Source organism: Trachymyrmex cornetzi, unplaced genomic scaffold (assembly GCF_001594075.2).
Source record: "Trachymyrmex cornetzi isolate Tcor2-1 unplaced genomic scaffold, Tcor1.1 scaffold157, whole genome shotgun sequence".
Lineage (NCBI taxonomy): Eukaryota > Metazoa > Arthropoda > Insecta > Hymenoptera > Formicidae > Trachymyrmex > Trachymyrmex cornetzi.
In genome coordinates, this window is record NW_017296168.1 from 356836 (window position 1) to 375988 (window position 19153).

Genomic DNA, 19153 nt, shown 5'->3' on the forward strand with positions numbered 1-19153 from the left:
GGGGTACAAACGAAACCGACGGTGGTACAAACGTCTACAAGCGATGCCGAAACAGCACCCGTTTACAGATTTAAGATATCTTTAAAATTGGCGGAATTAGCTCTCACCCCTATCTTAAAAATTCGGTACAATCACCCCCTTGAGGGTACAAACGAAATGAACTGCGGTAGAAACGGGTACAAACGATTCTGAATTTGATGGCGTTTGAAAAATTTCATTACCTCAAAGTGGGGTGCTAACTTTTTTTTTAATTTTTTTTTCTCTCAACCCCTTGAGGTACAAACGAAAAGAACGGTGGTACAATTGGGTACAAACCTAGCTCTATCCAATGTATATAAAAAAAATTGTTTTTCTTAAAATCGGGTGCCAGGTTCACATAGGTGCTCAAACCGTCCGAAACCATCACTGGCAATCGTTATCGACTATAATTGATACGTTTAAACCAAGCTTTGAAAGAAAAACGACCGGAATGGGACAACAGGCACAACAAGCTGATTCTGTTACATGACAACGCTAGGCCACACGTTGCAAAACCGGTCAAGAAATACTTGGAAGGAATAAAGTGGGAAATTCTGCCCCACCCGCCGTATTCACCGGACATTGCTCCTTCAAATTTCCATTTGTTCCGATCCATGCAGTCGGCCCTTTCTGGAGAACGATTCAATTCTTATGAAGATATCAAAAAATGGTTTGATGAATGGATCGCTTCAAAAGAACCAGATTTTTTCATTCGAGGAATCTGTTTATTACCGGAAAAGTGGGAGAAAGTTGTCGCTTCCGAAGGAGCATACTTTGAATAAACTCATTTATATAGATTTGTTTAAATAAACACATCTTTTTCTTTTCAAAAAGGGCGGAAACTTATTCCCATACCCAATATTACCAAACAGTAATAATGTAATCTTCTTATGGACTCTCTCAAATTCAACAACAAAAAACTCCAAAAAAAAAAACAGGACGAATGAGAGTCAGCGTGCTAATTAATATGCAATCTTAAATCCTCAATCCAAAAATCGAATCTTTATTCCAAAAAATAGTACGTTTCACTTTGGAACCATCTTCAGCAAAACAAATTTAAAATATCAATCCCTTCATGTGAAAGAAAAAATCACCATCAGATTAGCAGATTTGATGTTATAAAATATAATCTATTCGAATCATAAGTCTATATTCGGGAAGATACCTTAATTTTTTATCGGCACACCCATTTTCACAAAAAAGAGGCATAATAATAGTTATGACAGGTAGAGCGTTTTTATTATCGGATCCTAAATATCACCAAAAAAATTTTGAACATATTGTTAGTAATTATTAAGAAATGATTATCCCATTTTAAGTGAATATTATATAATAATTTTTAGTGAATATTGATTATAATTAGTTGATCCAATGTTGAGACGAATTCCTTCTATGTCTTGGGGTGAGTCACTAGTTTTATTGTTAATTTGAAACTTGTTTAATAGAAATCTTTATAAGATAATTTTAATGTTTCGAATAGATTATAACATCAAATCTGCTAATCTGATGGTGATTTTTTCTTTAACATGAAGGGATTGATATTTTAAATTTATTTTGCTGAAGATGATTCCAAAGTGAACTGAAACGTACTATTTTTTTGGAATAAAGATTCTATTTTTGGATTGAGGATTTAAGATTGCGTATTAATTACCACGTTGACTCTCATTCGCCCTATTTTTTTAGAGTTTTTTGTTGTTGAAATTGTATTACCCATGTACAAATAGGATTGTTTAAACTTTGTTTTAAATGCGTTTTATGTATATGCTGAGTAAATATATTGCTATAATTTACTCGATAGTGTGTCCGCGCATATACACACGCACATATATGTATGATTGTTACCTGATATATTCTCAAAATCAAATAATTTTTATCTAAATATTTTTAGCTACGGTGCTTACTTGTAAGAGATAAAATTTTGTAAATACTTTAGCTGTTTGATTTTAAAGAAGTTAATCGAATGCAAAATAATTTTACATTTATAGTGTGCGGAGAAGTTACTTGCGTTCAATGTTATGGAATGGGCGATGTTTCGAATTTAGTGATGTGCTCCGTGTGCGGCCAACACTATCACGGCAGTTGTGTGGGCTTGGCATTATTACCTGGGGTGCGTGCTGGATGGCAGTGCGTGTCTTGCCGTGTATGTCAAGTCTGTCGGCAACCCGAGGATGTTTCAAAGGTTATAGAAATTCAAATAAATACAGAACAGATAGAGAAATGAAAAATGAAACTTAATCATAAAACACAGACTTTGATTTTGTTGTGATACTATTTGAGTAGTCAGTAATTTTTCAACTTAACAAAAAATTATTGACTACTCAAATAGTATCACAGCAAAATCAAAGTCTGTGTTTTATGATTAAGTTTCATTTTTCGCGCGCGCGCGCGCGCGTGTGTGTACACACACACACACACACACACACACACACACACACACACACACACACACACACACACACACACACACAACACACACAGGGTTGGGAAGTAACGCGTTACTTGTAAGATGTTACCGTTTTTGTTACTTTTTTCAATAGGGAGTTTTTGCAATACCGTTTATCCCAGATACGGTGAACGCTAAAGTCATGTTATCTTTTTCTTCACACCTAATTAAGAAAAAGATAACGTGACTTTAGCGTTCACTGTATATGGGATAAACAGTATTGCAAAAACTCTGTAATAACGATCGTTACTTTTTTCTGTATATAACGGTAACGGTAACGTTGTTACATTTTTACAGTAACAGTAACGAACTTAGCCGTTATTTTTACCGTTACTTTAGTTTCCTATTATATTTTCTTATTTTATAATTTATTCTTAATTTCTTAAAAAGTATTTTGCATAGTATCTTATACTGTGTTCTAATAAGCGCTGCTAATGTTGAAAATATATAATTTACGTTACATATACATATACTGTAAATTTTTGGTACGAACAATAAATATTGAAATACACATAATAACCATGATGGAAATAAAGCGTTGAAATCGCTGAAAATCGCTGAAATCTCTATCAATTGACTCATTTCATTATGAATTATACTGAAATGGGTCTATTGATAAAGATTTCATCGATTTATTTTCACAAGAGAACATTAACGTTTAAAAACAATGTTTAATCTATTATCTGTTTAATCTAAATTCTTATAAAAATGAGTACATTAAAATAACGATATTATCTAAGTAAAATAAAGAATTAGTAAAACTGTACGTAAGTTTAATATAGAGAAGAGCTTGCTCTATATACAAACTAGTTACTAGAGAATTTCAAGTTTGAATATTTATTTCACATTTAGTATTATAAATTAAGAGTATCAGTTAATGTAATTTTAAAATCTAATAACTTACTTTAGCATTATAAAAAAAAATAACGAAAAAGTAACAAATCGTTACTTTTCAAGTAACGGTAATGGTAACGCGTTACTTTCTTGAGGTAACGCACACAACCCTGACGACACACAGCGCGCGCGCGCGCGCGCGCGCGCACACACACACACACACACACACACACACACACCTTTTTTTGATGGTTTTATAAAACAAGATTTTTGTTATAGGTAATGCTATGTGAACGATGTGACAAGGCTTATCATCCCGGTTGTTTGCGACCAATTGTCACTTCTATTCCAAAATACGGCTGGAAGTGCAAATGTTGTCGCGTGTGCACCGATTGTGGTTCACGTACTCCTGGAGCTGGGCTATCGTCCAGATGGCATTCTCATTATACCGTCTGTGATTCATGCTATCAACAGCGTAACAAGGGCTTCTCTTGTCCACTCTGTAGAAAGGCATACAGGTAACCGAGACATCTCACTTTTGCAAAATTCTTGTATTATATAAATAAATAATTATAATATTTGATTGAAGTTAAGTAAAATAAGATTAATTTTTGTAAAATTTTTATAACCATTTGTTAATTATATATTGTTTTTTATTTTGACATTATCATTTCCAAAGCTTTGATTCAAGTATATGAGGATTTATATATATTTATAATTTGTGTTATTGTATGTATTTTTATTATGGTTTTATTTATTTATTATTTGTTGCTTTTTCTCTTTGTAGAGCTGCGGCATATCGTGAAATGGTCCAATGTCATGGTTGCAAGAAGTTCGTGCATGGCACATGCGATCCCGAAGCAGATCCGCTTACTTATCAGCAGCGCAAAGAAGCGAAGCCGGATTACGAATATGTTTGTCTGCATTGTAAGAGCATCGCCATGGTAGCCAGACGGAAGGACAGTATTGATGAAGGCGATTTAAGTCTAAGTGCTTCGCAAGAAAGTCTCGACGGTGAATCTTCTGAGTTAGATTATCCAAGTGGTTGTTCCGAAGAAGCGCTTTATTCAGTCGGATTAGGGAAAGGAAAACCGTTCTGTGCCACAAAGATCGCAAAGAAAAGATTGGGGATTAGCGGCGGAGTTATCGGTAGGCCCAAAGGTATTGGAAAACTGGGTTATCAAAAGAGGCAAAAGATGACAGAGTTTGGAAGAAAGAGAGGGCCCAAGGGAAAAATGAGAGGATTTTATGGAGTGCCAGAAGTGGGTTTGCAGGTATGTGGCACTTCAAAATGATTTTTAATGTTTATTTTTATATTTACAAAGAATTTTATTTATTAATTTCATATTTTATTTTTTATTTTGGTATTAATAAATAAATTTTTTAACTAAAAGAATTGCTTTTGACGAAATCGAGATAAATATCGCGATGAAGCGAGCTAGTGCCGATAAGCTTGACATATGTTGTCAAAGTCATAATCCTGAACAGGTTTTAGTCATCGCTCGTTATTCGTTAAAAAGTTATTAACAGTCAAAATTAGTAATTATTTTCCTGCTTTACATGAGTCAGATAACTTTAAACAGGGAGAGAAATATGAAATGGACGAATTCAAGGAATACGAGGGGCACTACTTATATTTTGAGCCTTGGCTACACTGAGTGTTGTCAGGTGCCATCGGACGTTTCCACTAGAAAGTTTGACATTTTTGACCATAACTTTCTTCAGAACGTTTTGTTATTTGAGCGCGATTTGTATTGTTTACAGTCACTTGAAAATTGTGTCTCAGCGAAAAAATGGAATTAACTCGTGAAAATTTTGCAATGATTTATTACGACTTTCGACGTGGATTATCAAGACAGGAGTGCATCGATCAACTTACTTCCACTTTTGGCGATAAAGCCCCATCCTTTGCCATTGTGAAACGCTGGTATAACGAATTTAATCGTGGTCGCCGTTCGCTCACCGACGAAAGTCGTGAAGGTCGTCCAAAATCAGTTGTTGTGTCAGAAAACATTGATGCTGTGCAAAAACTAATAATGCAAGATCATCATGTGACATACTGTGAGATTGAGACAACCTTGGACATTAGTTTCACCAGCATATATGAAATATTGGATAATCATTTAGCCGTGAAAAAGGTTTGTTCTCGTTGGATCCCACATAATCTGACAAAATCTCAAAAAAATGCTAGTGTCGATTGGTGCAAACAAATACTTAAGAAATACAATGGCGGTGCTTCAAAATACGTGTATAAGATTGTAACAGGTGACGAATCATGGATCTATGCGTATGAGCCGGAAACTAAACAGCAGTCGACTGTATGGGTGTTTCAAGATGAACCAAATCCAACAAAAGTTGTTCGCGCTCGAAGCACTTCGAAACAAATGGTCGCCTGTTTTTTCGGAAAAACTGATCATGTGGCAACAGTGCCTTTAGAGGAACGTAGAATGGTCAATTCTGAATGGTACACAACATTTGTTTGCCGGAAGTCTTCAGTGAAATAAGGAAAACAAGCAAGCGCCGTCGGATCATTCTTCATCAAGACAATGCCAGCTGTCACACATCTCGTCTAACAACCGACTATTTGAGCACTCAAAAAATCGAATTAATGGGTCATCCGCCGTACAGTCCTGATTTGGCACCAAATGACTTCTTTTTGTTCCCGAAGGTCAAGAATAAATTGCGTGGACAACGATTTTCGTCGGCAGAAGAAGCCGTTCATGCGTTCAAAGACCATATTTTGGAGGTGTCTCAAGCGGAATGGAAAAAATGCTTTGACAAGTGGTTCGAACGCGTGCAAAAGTGTATAGATCATAAAGGAGAATATTTTGAAAAACAATAAATGACAAATTATTGTTTTTTTATTATTATTTTTATTATTAAGCTCAAAATATAAATAGTGACCCTCGTACAACTTTTCATGCGAAGTGACTTTCATTCCAACTCTCTCCCTGCCAAGGGGCGCGCGATTTTCAACGCGAAGCGACTTTTATCCCACCTCGCCTGCCCTGCCAAGGGGCGCGTGACTTTCCATGCGAAGCGATTTCCACCCCTCCTCCCCTCCTGTAAGAGGTGCACGACTTTCCACGCGACAACATATGTCAAGGTCACAGTAATCGGCGTTGGGCTCCCTCCATCTCAATATTTACCAAAATCGATTTGTTAGTGTACATATATGTTTACTTTGGCTTTTATTTTTTTGTAGTTTATTAACTCATATATAGAATATGTGTATATGCATAGACAATTTTTCCATTCTACCAACAGCGAATTCGTTTGAATGCATTCAATGCGCACTGGAGCACATTAAAGCCATTTTATACAAATTGACGTAAAAATGAGTGTTTAATATAAATATAAAAACGGATTACACCATAAAATTCTCAATACATTTTATTGTGCTGTTAAGTAAAAGTTCTATTTTATAATTCGAAATATTTGCACTTTATTATTACGCAGATTAAATTAGTGTACAATGGTTTTAATATGCACTAGTGCGCATTAATGCGTCCAACCGAATTCGCTATAGAAAAAAAAAAGAAAAAAGGAAAGCAAGAGAAAAATAGCAATAATAATTTTCTTTATCTCCTCAACGTGAAAAGAAAAAAAGGAAAGATGAACTATGCAAGAAGTTTAGTTGGAAAGAATAGAATTCTGCATCAATAACATAAACTTTCAATATAAAATTTTAGTCAGATATACAGGGTGTTTCAGAAATAATTGGCCAAACTTTAAGAGCATATTCCACTCATTGTAAAAATGAAAAAAGTCATATAAACATGAGTTTGGAAACGCTTCCTTTCCAAATTATAAACATTTGTTTATTTTATACTTATACCTACATTTTATTTTATACTTATATCTATATTTTATTTTATACTTATATTTATATTTTATTTTATACTTGTATCTATTTTTTATTTTATACTTATATCTATATTTTCTTTTGTAGTTTATTAACTGATACATATATGTGTATATGCATAGACTAGTAATGTATCAGAAATTTCTGGAAATGATTTCCTTCCGCATCGATGCATGCTTCACATCGACGTCGCATGGATTGTCGAAGACATTCAAAAATTCTCAGAGTATTTCGTATTTTATCACACGCAGCGATAATACGATTTCGGAATACTTCCGGAGTACTTTGATGTTAGAATAAGCTGCCATATTGATTAATACTATCTTCACTCTTAAATACTTAAATAAAGACTGATTCCAATTCCATATAGACTTATCTAATAACTCTTTGTTTACTTTAGAAGGTGAATAGAAGTACAATTCATGAAACGTCGAAGCGAGGCATGCCGTCCGACGTAAATACGTACAATTTAAATAAGAAATGTTCATAACTTGGAAAGGCGTTTCCGAACCCATGTTTATATGACTTTTTTTATTCTTACAATGAGTTTTTTATTCTTACAATGCTCTTAGAGTTCGGCCAACTGTTTCTGAAACATCCTGTATACATATTGCCGGTATTAATGATATCCGGTTATCCGGCCAGATAATAATAAAGGGTCGGTAAGGCTGGATGCCCGAATACTTCCCGAATATCCGGTACATTTCTATAAACAGGGTTGTCCGGTAATGACCTATTGTGGACGGACTAAATTGAATCAAAAAGTATCATTTCGTAATTTTTGTAATAATTAATGAGATATTAATTTCAAATTAGTTAATTTCTTATTATAAGAACATCTGATAGTTTTAAAATATCTTGTATAATATATAACTGGATCTATAACTTTCTCTGTAACTTAAATAAATTAATTCTTCTTTAACATCGCAGAGTCCGAATCCAGATTCATCCCAATCGAAGGAAGAAGAACAGCTTGGGGGTGAGAACAGATTGATCTTGTGCTCGGCCAAAGATAAATTTGTTCTTACACAGGATATTTGTGTGATGTGCGGCTCGATTGGTATGGATCAGGAAGGTTGTTTGATTGCATGTGTACAATGCGGTCAGTGTTATCACCCATATTGCGCTGGCGTTAAGATCACTAAGGTTATCTTGCAAAAGGGCTGGCGATGTCTCGATTGTACTGTTTGTGAAGGTATTGAAAAATTAAAATATATATATTTCAATTTCTAAAATGTTTGATTTAGTATTATTGGTTTCATAAATCTTGAAAATAAGTAAAAAAATAAATAATTATATAGTTGAAAAATAAAAGTTTATTTTCCTTAATTAATTTTTTACATAAGCTATTGTTGAAATGAAATTTATTATAATATTATTATTTAATATATAAAAAATAGAATCTAATATATTATGTATTAAAACGCATTAAAAGTGTTAGTATATAACTTAAGATGTTCAGCAGTGGTAAAAAAATTAATAGAATTATAAGATATCTTGCCAGATAATTTTATTGATTTCTATTATTTTTTAACATTATGTACCCGAGAAATTTGTAATGAGTTGAAAGGATTTTATTAGACATTCTAGTATTAATAGAATATTTTGTTTTTAAGGCTGTGGTGAACGAAATGATGAAGCTCGCTTGATTCTTTGTGACGACTGCGATATCAGCTACCACATTTATTGTATGGATCCGCCTTTAGATTATGTGCCGCACGGTACATGGAAGTGTAAATGGTGTGCGCAATGTCAGACTTGTGGTTCTAACGATCCTGGTTTTAATTCATCCTGGCAAAAAAGTTACACTCAATGCGGACCCTGTGCTTCTCATACCGCTTGCGTAGCTTGTCAAGAAGCTTATCAGGAGGGTGATCTCATCATTCAATGCGTACAATGCGAAAGATGGCTTCACTGCGGTTGTGATTCAATTAAAAGCGAAGCTGATGCCGAACGCTGTGCCGAGGAGGGTTATGTTTGTCTTCTCTGTCGTCCTAGAGATGTTCCCCCTCCTCATCTTCTCTCTAAACCTTCCTCAAAATTCACTCGATCATCTTCTCCGCCTCAAAATCGAAATATAGAATTGTTTAAAACTTCCTCGCAACAATATATAATGGAAGGAGTATATCTTTCTGAAGTAGGGATGAATCATATCAAATCTTTAACCGCAGAACATCAGCAAACAAGAAAAAAGAAAAGAAAACAACCCCAAATGGTGGATAAAGAAGCAGATATAATGGCGACTATTGAATCTGTCGTTGCTGGAGGAAGTTTAGACAATTCTTTAGAGGAAAATAACAAATTGGAATTGATGGATGTTAAAGATGAACCAGAAACAGTGCTGAAAGAAGGTATGGTATGGAACCAACCTCCTCCAGAAGGCTTCAGCATTTGCACTTCAGAAAATGGACTTCCTGTCTTACGAAGAAAGCGTCAAAGAAATCTGCAAAAATTAGGTATTGGAGGATTTAGTGTAAGATTGAGAACCAGAAAAGACAAAGAAGAAGAAGGAGATGCTGAAAAACCTGGAGAATCTTCAATCGTAGGAATGGGAGACGATAAACCCCGAAGGAAACCTCAGAGAAGAAAGCCAAAACCAAAACTGGCGGAATATTTTCCTATTTATATGCAAGAAGCGTTTTTTGGTAAGAATTTAATGGATACAACGAAAGAAAAAGATCTTGAAAGCAGCAGCGAATCTGAGGAAGAACATAAAGTCCCTGAAAATGCCAATACAATTCAGTTATCTCAAGATGAATTGAAGGTAATGGAACAAGTCAAAGCAAAACAAGAAAAAGACGATGAAAAAATTGCTCCTGAGCAAATCAAAAGAGAAGAAATCGTGGAAGATGATGGAAGTGATACTGAAGCACTTGGAGATATTTTACCTATTTCCGGGGATTTATTGGATAGCGATCTAGTAAATACAATAATGAACGAAAACGATGAGGACTTAGCCAAAGCGAGCGAAGCACTGGACGAGTTGGATGATGCTCAAGGTGGAAGTAAAGATGAACTGACGGATATCTTAAGTCCACATTTTAATTTGGAGTCGATGGTCAGAGACACTGGTAAGCTCTTTTCAAGTAAACATTAAATATTTTGTCGTAGTGTATATTAAGATAACAGAATATATTATTTTATTAAAATTTTAATATTGTTTTAGTAGAACATTAAAATATAGTCAGCTAAATATAGAATTGAACACTTGTTTTTTTTAGGCTTACCTAATATGGACAGTAAAGATATCGAGGAAATATTTAAAGGCGTTCTGACTGATGAATCTCAAGAGTCTCAGGAATCATCGGTGTTCTCTGTCCAAGCTCAGACTTCGCATCCCTCATCATCTACTACTCCTCTAGTGTCACCCTCTCCTCATCCCGGTAAATACTTGCTAAAAATATACAAGGTGTTTTCACGTGTAGACATCATTTCAGAAACGAATTCAGGACGTAGGTAACGAAAAATATCTGTAACTTGGAAACGAGGTCAGATAGTACAAACATTTATAGGAACTTTCTATGTTATTTTTATGTCCTGAATTTGTTTTTGAAGTTATTTCTACATGTTATGAAACATCTTGTATGTATGTATAATTAAATAAAATAATAATTATATACTATAATAATATTATTAACAATGTTAAATCAAAATTGAGATAAAAAAATAAAACGACAAAATTACAATAATTATTAAAGAAAAAATGTAAAAAAATTGAGTTGTTTATTAAGTAATATTGGATGCATTCAGAACGGCAACCGCTTACTGAGCGCTCAGTGAGTTCTTTCATTTGATTGGCATATTCCATTAGATCAATCCTAGACATCAGATGAAAGAGCTCTAAACTGCGCTCGGTAAACGGTTGTCATTTTGAATGCATCCATTATTTATGTTATAAATTTGTGACATTCATTAGCAAGGTTAAATTTTCACCTTTTGTCTGCAACTTGAATTTCCGAACTTTAGTGCAGATTTTTATATTGTTCCGGACTGCATAAAAGTCTGAAAAAATTTTTACACATTTGTGCAATCTTTAATAATGAGTTATTGGATTGTAGTTTACTTATTTTTTCTACGTTTAAATTTATCTACTGGAAACCATAATTAAAAAATTAGCTGTGCTTTTAAAATACAACTTTGCCAATATATAGAGCTAAAATATGTTCTAAGATAATATTTGAGTATGCAAGTTTGAATATCTTGATATATCAGTTTTGTTGTGTTTTTGTACTATTGAAATAAATTGAATTATATATTCATTTTATAAGAAAATAAGAAAATTAGTTTATAAAAATATTAGAAGTAGATTATTTTATTTTTTTATTATAATTATACATTTTATATTTTGTTATTGAAATTAATTGCTTTATAGGTATTCAAACAGCAATATTAGCAAGACCTCAAGTACCTGGTGCTCTACCTTCGGTTGGCCAATCAAACTTAAATTCTCCAATGAGTTTCCCACCACCTTCACCATACCACTCTGAATATAGCAAGTAAGAATAAACACATTTTGAAAATAATATTGAAATTAAATTGATGTAGACATATTTTTATTTTGTTTTTACTTTTATTTTACTTAATGTCAATTGTATCATATATACATTAAAATTTATTTTGTTTTGACTCGTAGCTCTTCTGATTATATTTTGTTTTATTTGAAATTAAATTGATTTCAAAACTGTATGTATATGTGCACACATTGATATTAATTTTAATTCCTATATAATTTTAATTATTTTTTAATTTTTTTAGTAGTCCACAGTTTAGTCCAGCATTTTCGGAGCCTCCTAGTCCATGGGTAAATCCCGAAGATGAAGGAAATGCTCCAACAGGCAATGCTACCATTTCATACAACCAAAGAAGCAATCTAAAGATGGAAGCTGACGAAGCATTGGGTACTGCAGCGACGATATCCTCTGTTCTCTATGCTAATATCAATCATCCTGAATGGAAAATTGATTTTCCAGGTAAGAGTACGCTTTTTAATTAAGTATTTTAAATATTTCATCTTTGAGAATTGTTATTTTTATTAAAATCCTTTAATATATATTTCTTTCATCTATTGATTCTGCCAAATTAAATTTCGATATTATATCCGATTTAAAATATTATTATTTTAATGAATGAATTTTTATTTTACAAAGTATGGGCCGAGAGATGTAAACAAATTCTGAAGAAATGGCGAGCACTTCCAACTGATAAGAAAGCCCCATATTTGACTCAAGCTCGAGACAATCGTGCTGCGGTTCGCATGAAAAAAACACAACAGGTAATTAATATATGTATATGCGCAGAAACAAGAAAAACGGATTTTAATTATCGCACTTACTTCTCTATGTGTAATTCTTCAATCAGAATTTATGACTGAGAGAAGCGCGATAATTTATTGGGATAACCAGTATTTTTAGACGTTCTTCATTGGGGTTTTTGTTCTCGAGCGTGTTTTGTGCTAACATTCAAGTGAAACTAACAGCTCGACAGTCCTGTGTGTCGTAAACTACATTTCTATTGTGAACTTCAGGATTTTTACTGGTTTCTTAAAATGAAATAATGTCCATTTTTTATGACGATTGGATGTCCCAATTATTTGACAGATTTAAAGATCAAATAATAGTTGAAAATAATTTAAATTAATTAGATAATCAGAATAATTTTTGAAGATGAATAAAATGGATTTCACTCCATATTTATGCATTAACCTTAAAAACGTGTAAATATGAATTTTATTGTGGATGAATGAATGAGATAAGATGAGAGAGAGAACAGCCATTATAGAATGACGAAATCTGTTTACAATATTAGAAATAATTACGCTTAAAAAAAACAACCTGAAAGATAATGAAATTTATAAGGAAGAAAAATCTCGAAAAAAATTTTTAATTTGATTTGTTATGATGTAAAATATTCCAAATTATAATTAAATTTTTATCTGTACCTAGTTTCGACATATTATATATAGAAAATATTTTAAGCTGTTAATATAATACAAATAGGTTCCACTCATGCTCGAAGATAAGTAGAATTAAACGTGAACGAGTCTCTAAATAATGGGCCCAAATGAGGTGAAGAGGAATTTTTTATTTAAAATTTTTTGTCTCTTTTATGCGTAAAAATTAAGAATAGAAATATTTATAAAAATATTTCCAAGTATATACAAAGTTCTAAAAAAAGAATAGTATGACATAAAAATAGAATATCTCAAGTTTTAACAATTAAAATATGCCAATATGTTTTATGAATCAAATTAAGAAAAAAAATGTTATGAATATGTGTTTACAGAAGTTTTATTTAAAAGTTATATAAAAATTTTTTTTATCCAAAAAAATTAGTACAAATTGGCCATTAAAATCAGAACATATATAAACATCTGGGATATATATCTGGGACTTATATAAATCCAATTTATAGATCTGCATGTGCTTGATGTGGATCTACAAATTTATCAATTTATTAATTTATAATCTGTAAATCTATCGATTCATAAGTGTGTAGACGAATGGAACCTTGTTACCCATTCTTGTTTCGCTGCTTTATAAATTAGAGTTAGATATGTATAATATTTAAAACCACAATCGGTATAACATACTATTTAGATATATCCAATAAGAATCCTCACAAATTCACGTAGATCCATAAAAGTCCAGAAAATCCATATATATACCTTGCTTTTATATGTTTCGTACAAAGCAGACTAATTTATGTTAATAATCGAAATTTCGTATCGAATGCGACTTATTCTTAGGTTGCCTCGTTCGGGCCTATTATATCATTTTTTACATGCAGGATGTTTCTCATAAAACTATTTTTTTTTTTATATTATTTCAGTATAAACATAAATTTTGAACATACTAGAAAAGTTGGAACAAAATTATTAATCAACAAGTGACAAAATTATTAATGTATTGAGATATAAGAAAAAAATGAATATTGTGTGAGAATGATAAGAGGATCTTAATAATACTCATTAAATTCATACATCTACGTACAAAGGAATTTTTTCTTTTTTATTTCTTTTTTGCTGATTTGGATATGTCTCAGAAGATATAAGAACTTTTGCTTGCGCGCGCGCAAAAGTCTTGAGAAATTTAAGTCTTTTATCAAAATATCGAATTTTATTAATACAATTTATTTTGTAAAAAATATATATATATATATGTGATAGAATTTAAAAATGAAATAGTGTTATAAAATATGTTTTTATATAAGATTTATGCGAAATATCCTCATGTGTATATCGCATCGTGTGATTGCGAACCGCTCGGTGTTAATCCGACAGCTCTCCAAGGAGACACCACCACCAAGCACCACCAACACTATCATCACAACCAATATAACCACCACCAATACCACCACCATCAATATGAATACCACTACTAGTACCACCACCGCCATGACTACCATCATCACCAAACCTGCCGCTATGACGGCTCAGCAACAACAGCAGCAGGGAGTGGGTTTGAGGCCCATGGAGAAGCAATCAGGAATGTTGATGACCAGTGGAATGACATCAACCGGCAACAATCAGCATCAGGAGGTGTGTGGGGTGCAGGGAACCCCGCCCAGCCCCTCCCTCTCCCCTGAAGCTCCTAGAAACCAACAGTCATCCGTTTTGCAATCTTGCACAACACCGGCTTCTTCGTCCTCTTTGTCTTCTTCTGCGTCTTCTTCCTCTTCTTTTTCTCATTGCAATAATTCGGGTGAAGGGCAGCAACCCCTCCAGCAACGTCCACCCCCGATTGTCGTTAACAGCGGCAGCGGGAATAGTAGCATAGATCAGCATCAGATCCGAGTGCTCACTCCGTCCGAGATCATGCGCACCCTTCCGTCCCTCAGCCAGGAGCACTACGACCCCCCACCTCCGCCACCACCACCCACTGCAATTGTTCACACTGTGCCTCCCGTACAGAACCATCACCACCACCACCACCACCATCACCACCACCACCCGAATAACATCATGGTGAGAGCCTTCGTAGTGTTTTCTTGCCTTTCTTTTTGCATCTAATCGAGACTTAGTATTCTTCTTGTATACATGTATATATATTATATTTAAAATATTTTTAGTTAAAAAACGAAGATTTTACTCCTTAAATACGTGTTTCATGCTTTATATTATAGGGCCGTGGTTGATATGTAAATTACATTATAGTTTTCTTTAGTGTCATTGTCAACATTTGTCTTAAAGAATTTAAAGAGTTTATTTACACACATTTAATTTTTTAATTAGTATTTATTTTCATATTCTTAGATTTTATATGATTGAATTTATTTAATTGAAATATTTTTTTTAATATAGAATGCTGGACATATATATACATATATATTTTTTCTGTTAGGTCACCATTGTAATAGAAAGTATTTGGTAGTGTATACTTCTTATTTCTTTTATAATTCAAAAATATTCCAGTAGCATGTTTAAAAATAGTAGCATATCTTTTATAATCTATCCCGTTATTTGTATCCCTATCAATCCTGATTCATGAATCATTATTTATTTCTTATCCTTTAAATCCATTGATATTGCTTATGATTTTTTTATTATTGTGGGTGAATGATAAATTAGTATACTATACTATATTGCTCTATATCTGGTTATGCAGTAGCTTAGTACTAATTTTATTACTTTCAGATTTTTCCTCCTTATCACGAATAATTACAAGAATTCACAGAATTAAAAATTTTCTGTTTTTATCTGTTTTAAAGTTAAAATGAAAGATATAGCAAACAAACGGATGTAGCGAATAAATTATAATCTGAAGAAATAAAAAAAGGAATTATATGACAATTTATTAAACAAATAGACAGGAATTTTTTCTAACTTTTGTGAACTTACAGTTTCTTATGTTTTTAGAATTATCGTAGATGATGTATTTTTTAATTTTTAGTATGTTTATTTTTATGCTATAGACATTCTGAGAAGATATCCTATATTTACCATGTTTTCTAAAGGGTCCTCTACATAGAAGTCGTAAATGGTCGTGGAGTCTTAAGTCGTAGGAAACTGAACAATTCCAATCGAGTATTCTCCTTATATTTGATTGGTTGGTTTCCTACGACTTAAGACTCCACGACCATCTACGACTTCTATGTAGAGGACCCTTAATAGAAAATACGTGAAATTATTTAAAGATGAAAATTTTAATTTTAAAATATCCAGATTATAAGAATTTTTTAATAAAAAACGTTATCTACAGATAATTTATTGTACATATTATCAAAAATACCCATTATGAAATATTGATATTAGAAACACGAAACACCAACAGCGTCAAAATTGAAGCGTGTCATTGGCTAATAATTTTTTTTATATTCTAATCAGTCGCACTAAATTATATTTATATCTAAGGATATCTTTACTACTTGTATGTATACAATGCCATAACTTTAAATTTAACTTTTATTTAAAAATGCTTATATACATATATTAACCCTTAACCGCCTTTTCGGTGGCATACCCGGCTTTTCTTTTTCTAATGCTTTTTCAATGCTTTTTCTATTGCTTATAATTTTTGTATTAATACAGGTACATATATTTGCACCATTATGCTCTTTAATATCTAGTTTTTTAACTGAAAAAAATTGTTTACAATATGTTCATCTTTGTGAAAGTTATAAGCAATCGAATTTGATTGGGTATGTCATATTCAAGTGTATTTTTGTAGTGTGGCGTTTAAGGGTTAAATAAAAACTTATTGAACTATTTATATAATTATAATATTTCAGATTAAGATTTTTATCTTTAAATGACCTTAGTTAGGAATCTAGTAATATTAAACGGTGTATTCTACATATGTATCTGATATACTCTATAATTCTATATACATAACACACATTTTATTATGATTGTATTTTGTTATGTAAAATTATTGGAATTATTCAACATTTTGATAGGCATGAATGTGGAATCGTCGTATTAATCTTCGGTGAGATTGTGGTGTTTGTAGTTTTTTTTGTTTTTTACTGTGAATAAAGTTTTCTTCAAGTAAACTAATTATTAATATGCGCGGGCGTGCGTGTATAAATGTACTAATATTATAAATTAATCTCTTTAAATTATGGTGGCTGGTTATACTTGTTTCCGGTGTGTTTGCATATGTACGAGATTTACAGAATTTTGCTAATTATTAATTTAATTGTGTATTATTGTTGTTACTTTTAAAGGTGTTTATGCAATGGTCAAAAGTTTGAAATTATATTTATTTTTCATGTAATTTGGAAATACGAATTAAGAAAGTTAATATTTTTATTTCTTAGTTTTCTTTGAATATTTTTTCAGATCTTTGGCCAACATTATGTATATGAATAGTTTTTATTGGCTGATTGTAATTAGTGCTTTATATTTAATTGTGCTTTATAAGAAAAGGTTATTACATTTAAAAATTGATTTCTTGAACAATTTATATGAATGTAATTACAAAAATATCTTTATAAATTTTAGATGCATATTTATTAAATTTTGCGTTTAATTCACAAGATTAAGATTAATATTAAATAAAATATAAATTTAATAATATTTAAAAAAAATATTACAATACGGTAAAATTAAATAAAAATATAATAAAATAATTTTAATATTAAATCTAATTTTTTAAATTGTAATTTTTTACTGTTAAAATTATTAATTATAGAGCTCTAATAAAAGCAATATATTTTTTATTAAAAATAATTATGTTAAATGTAATGACCTTCTTTAACAAATAGCTTGAAAATTATATGTAATTGATCTTCAACAGGAACAGGATAGACTATCAAACAGAGATCGGTCTACTAGAGAAGCTGAGCAGGAAAGGCAGTGGAAACAATTGCAAGCATTACGTCAACAACAAGCACAATTGCAGCAGCAAGTCATCCATGAACAACGCGTACATGGTACATTTACTATATTTAATTCTGTCTTAATAGTTTGGAGCATTATTCTGTTATATTTTGTATATTTTATTAGAGATAAATCTAAATTTAGTAAAATTAAAGATGTATAAAAAGAAATAAAACGATTTTTACAATTTATTATATGATTAAAAACACAAAATTTTAGTTCATTAATTAAATTGATATACTTTTATTTAAAACAAATAAAGAAAAATTTTATGTCAATATAATTTAAATCGCAATTATAATATTTTTTTTTTTCTGTTAAAAGCAATTGCTAGAGTACATAGACAAATCAGTGAAGAAAATGCACCTCAACTAAGTAGTGATACTGCACCCGCATTAACGACACAATTACAAGTTTCCACAGCCCAAGTAAGTCTGTTTAATTTTTCTATTTTGATTATATATATTGTAATTAATTATATATTAATTATATTTTTAACTATATAATAATGTATATTTTTAATAAAATACTTTAATAAAATTATTTTAAGTCACCGAGACTAGAATATGATTTATCTGATATGTTACATGCAAATTAATGAAACCGACAATATATTCGCAAATTGCTTAAAAAATACAAAATAAAATAATCTATATATTAGTTTATTAATATTAATTTTAAAATTTTGATACAGGACGCGAGTCAATTAACTTCCTTAGCCTCTCCTTCCCGCAGTACTTTCGCTACGCCCTCACTCAAAGCCCCTAGAAGTCTCACACCTCAGTCACCCCATCATCAAACTATGGTACGTCTGCCTGCGCAAACACCTTGTCGAGTAATACGTCCGGGCTTTCCTCAACCACCGTCTCCATTCTCACCGCAAGCGCCTCAGTCACCTCATGATTTTCCACAGTCCCCGGCCTCTTCTCAACCTTCTCAGGAATCACATTTCCAACGCTTCGAAGGCAATGCCTCAACTCCTGCATCCCCCTATTCGTCACCACAGACGCCAGGTACACCCCGCACTCCCGTATTTAATCCTCCGCGACCTCCCGTATATGCTCCTCCTCCTCCTCCCCCTCCCCCTCCACCTCCTCCTCCCCCTCCTCCCCCCCCCCCCCCCCCCCCCCCCCCCCCCCCCCCCACCCCCCCCCCCCTCCCCCCCCCCCCCCCC

The 19153-nt window shown here is 32.4% G+C and overlaps 1 protein-coding gene across 1 annotated transcript in view; it reads left to right on the top strand.

Annotated features, from left to right (window-relative positions):
- The window catches only part of LOC108758475 (uncharacterized), a 52105-nt gene that overhangs the window by 7104 nt on the left and 25848 nt on the right, over positions 1–19153 (top strand). The window contains exons 8-19 of the mRNA XM_018503461.1: positions 2004–2197; positions 3575–3813; positions 4083–4569; positions 8091–8355; positions 8777–10231; positions 10382–10543; positions 11533–11656; positions 11916–12130; positions 12308–12432; positions 17897–18032; positions 18304–18407; positions 18674–19076. Of these exons, the coding sequence (XP_018358963.1) occupies positions 2004–2197; positions 3575–3813; positions 4083–4569; positions 8091–8355; positions 8777–10231; positions 10382–10543; positions 11533–11656; positions 11916–12130; positions 12308–12432; positions 17897–18032; positions 18304–18407; positions 18674–19076 (3909 nt within the window). The remainder of the gene's footprint in view (positions 1–2003; positions 2198–3574; positions 3814–4082; positions 4570–8090; positions 8356–8776; positions 10232–10381; positions 10544–11532; positions 11657–11915; positions 12131–12307; positions 12433–17896; positions 18033–18303; positions 18408–18673; positions 19077–19153) is intronic.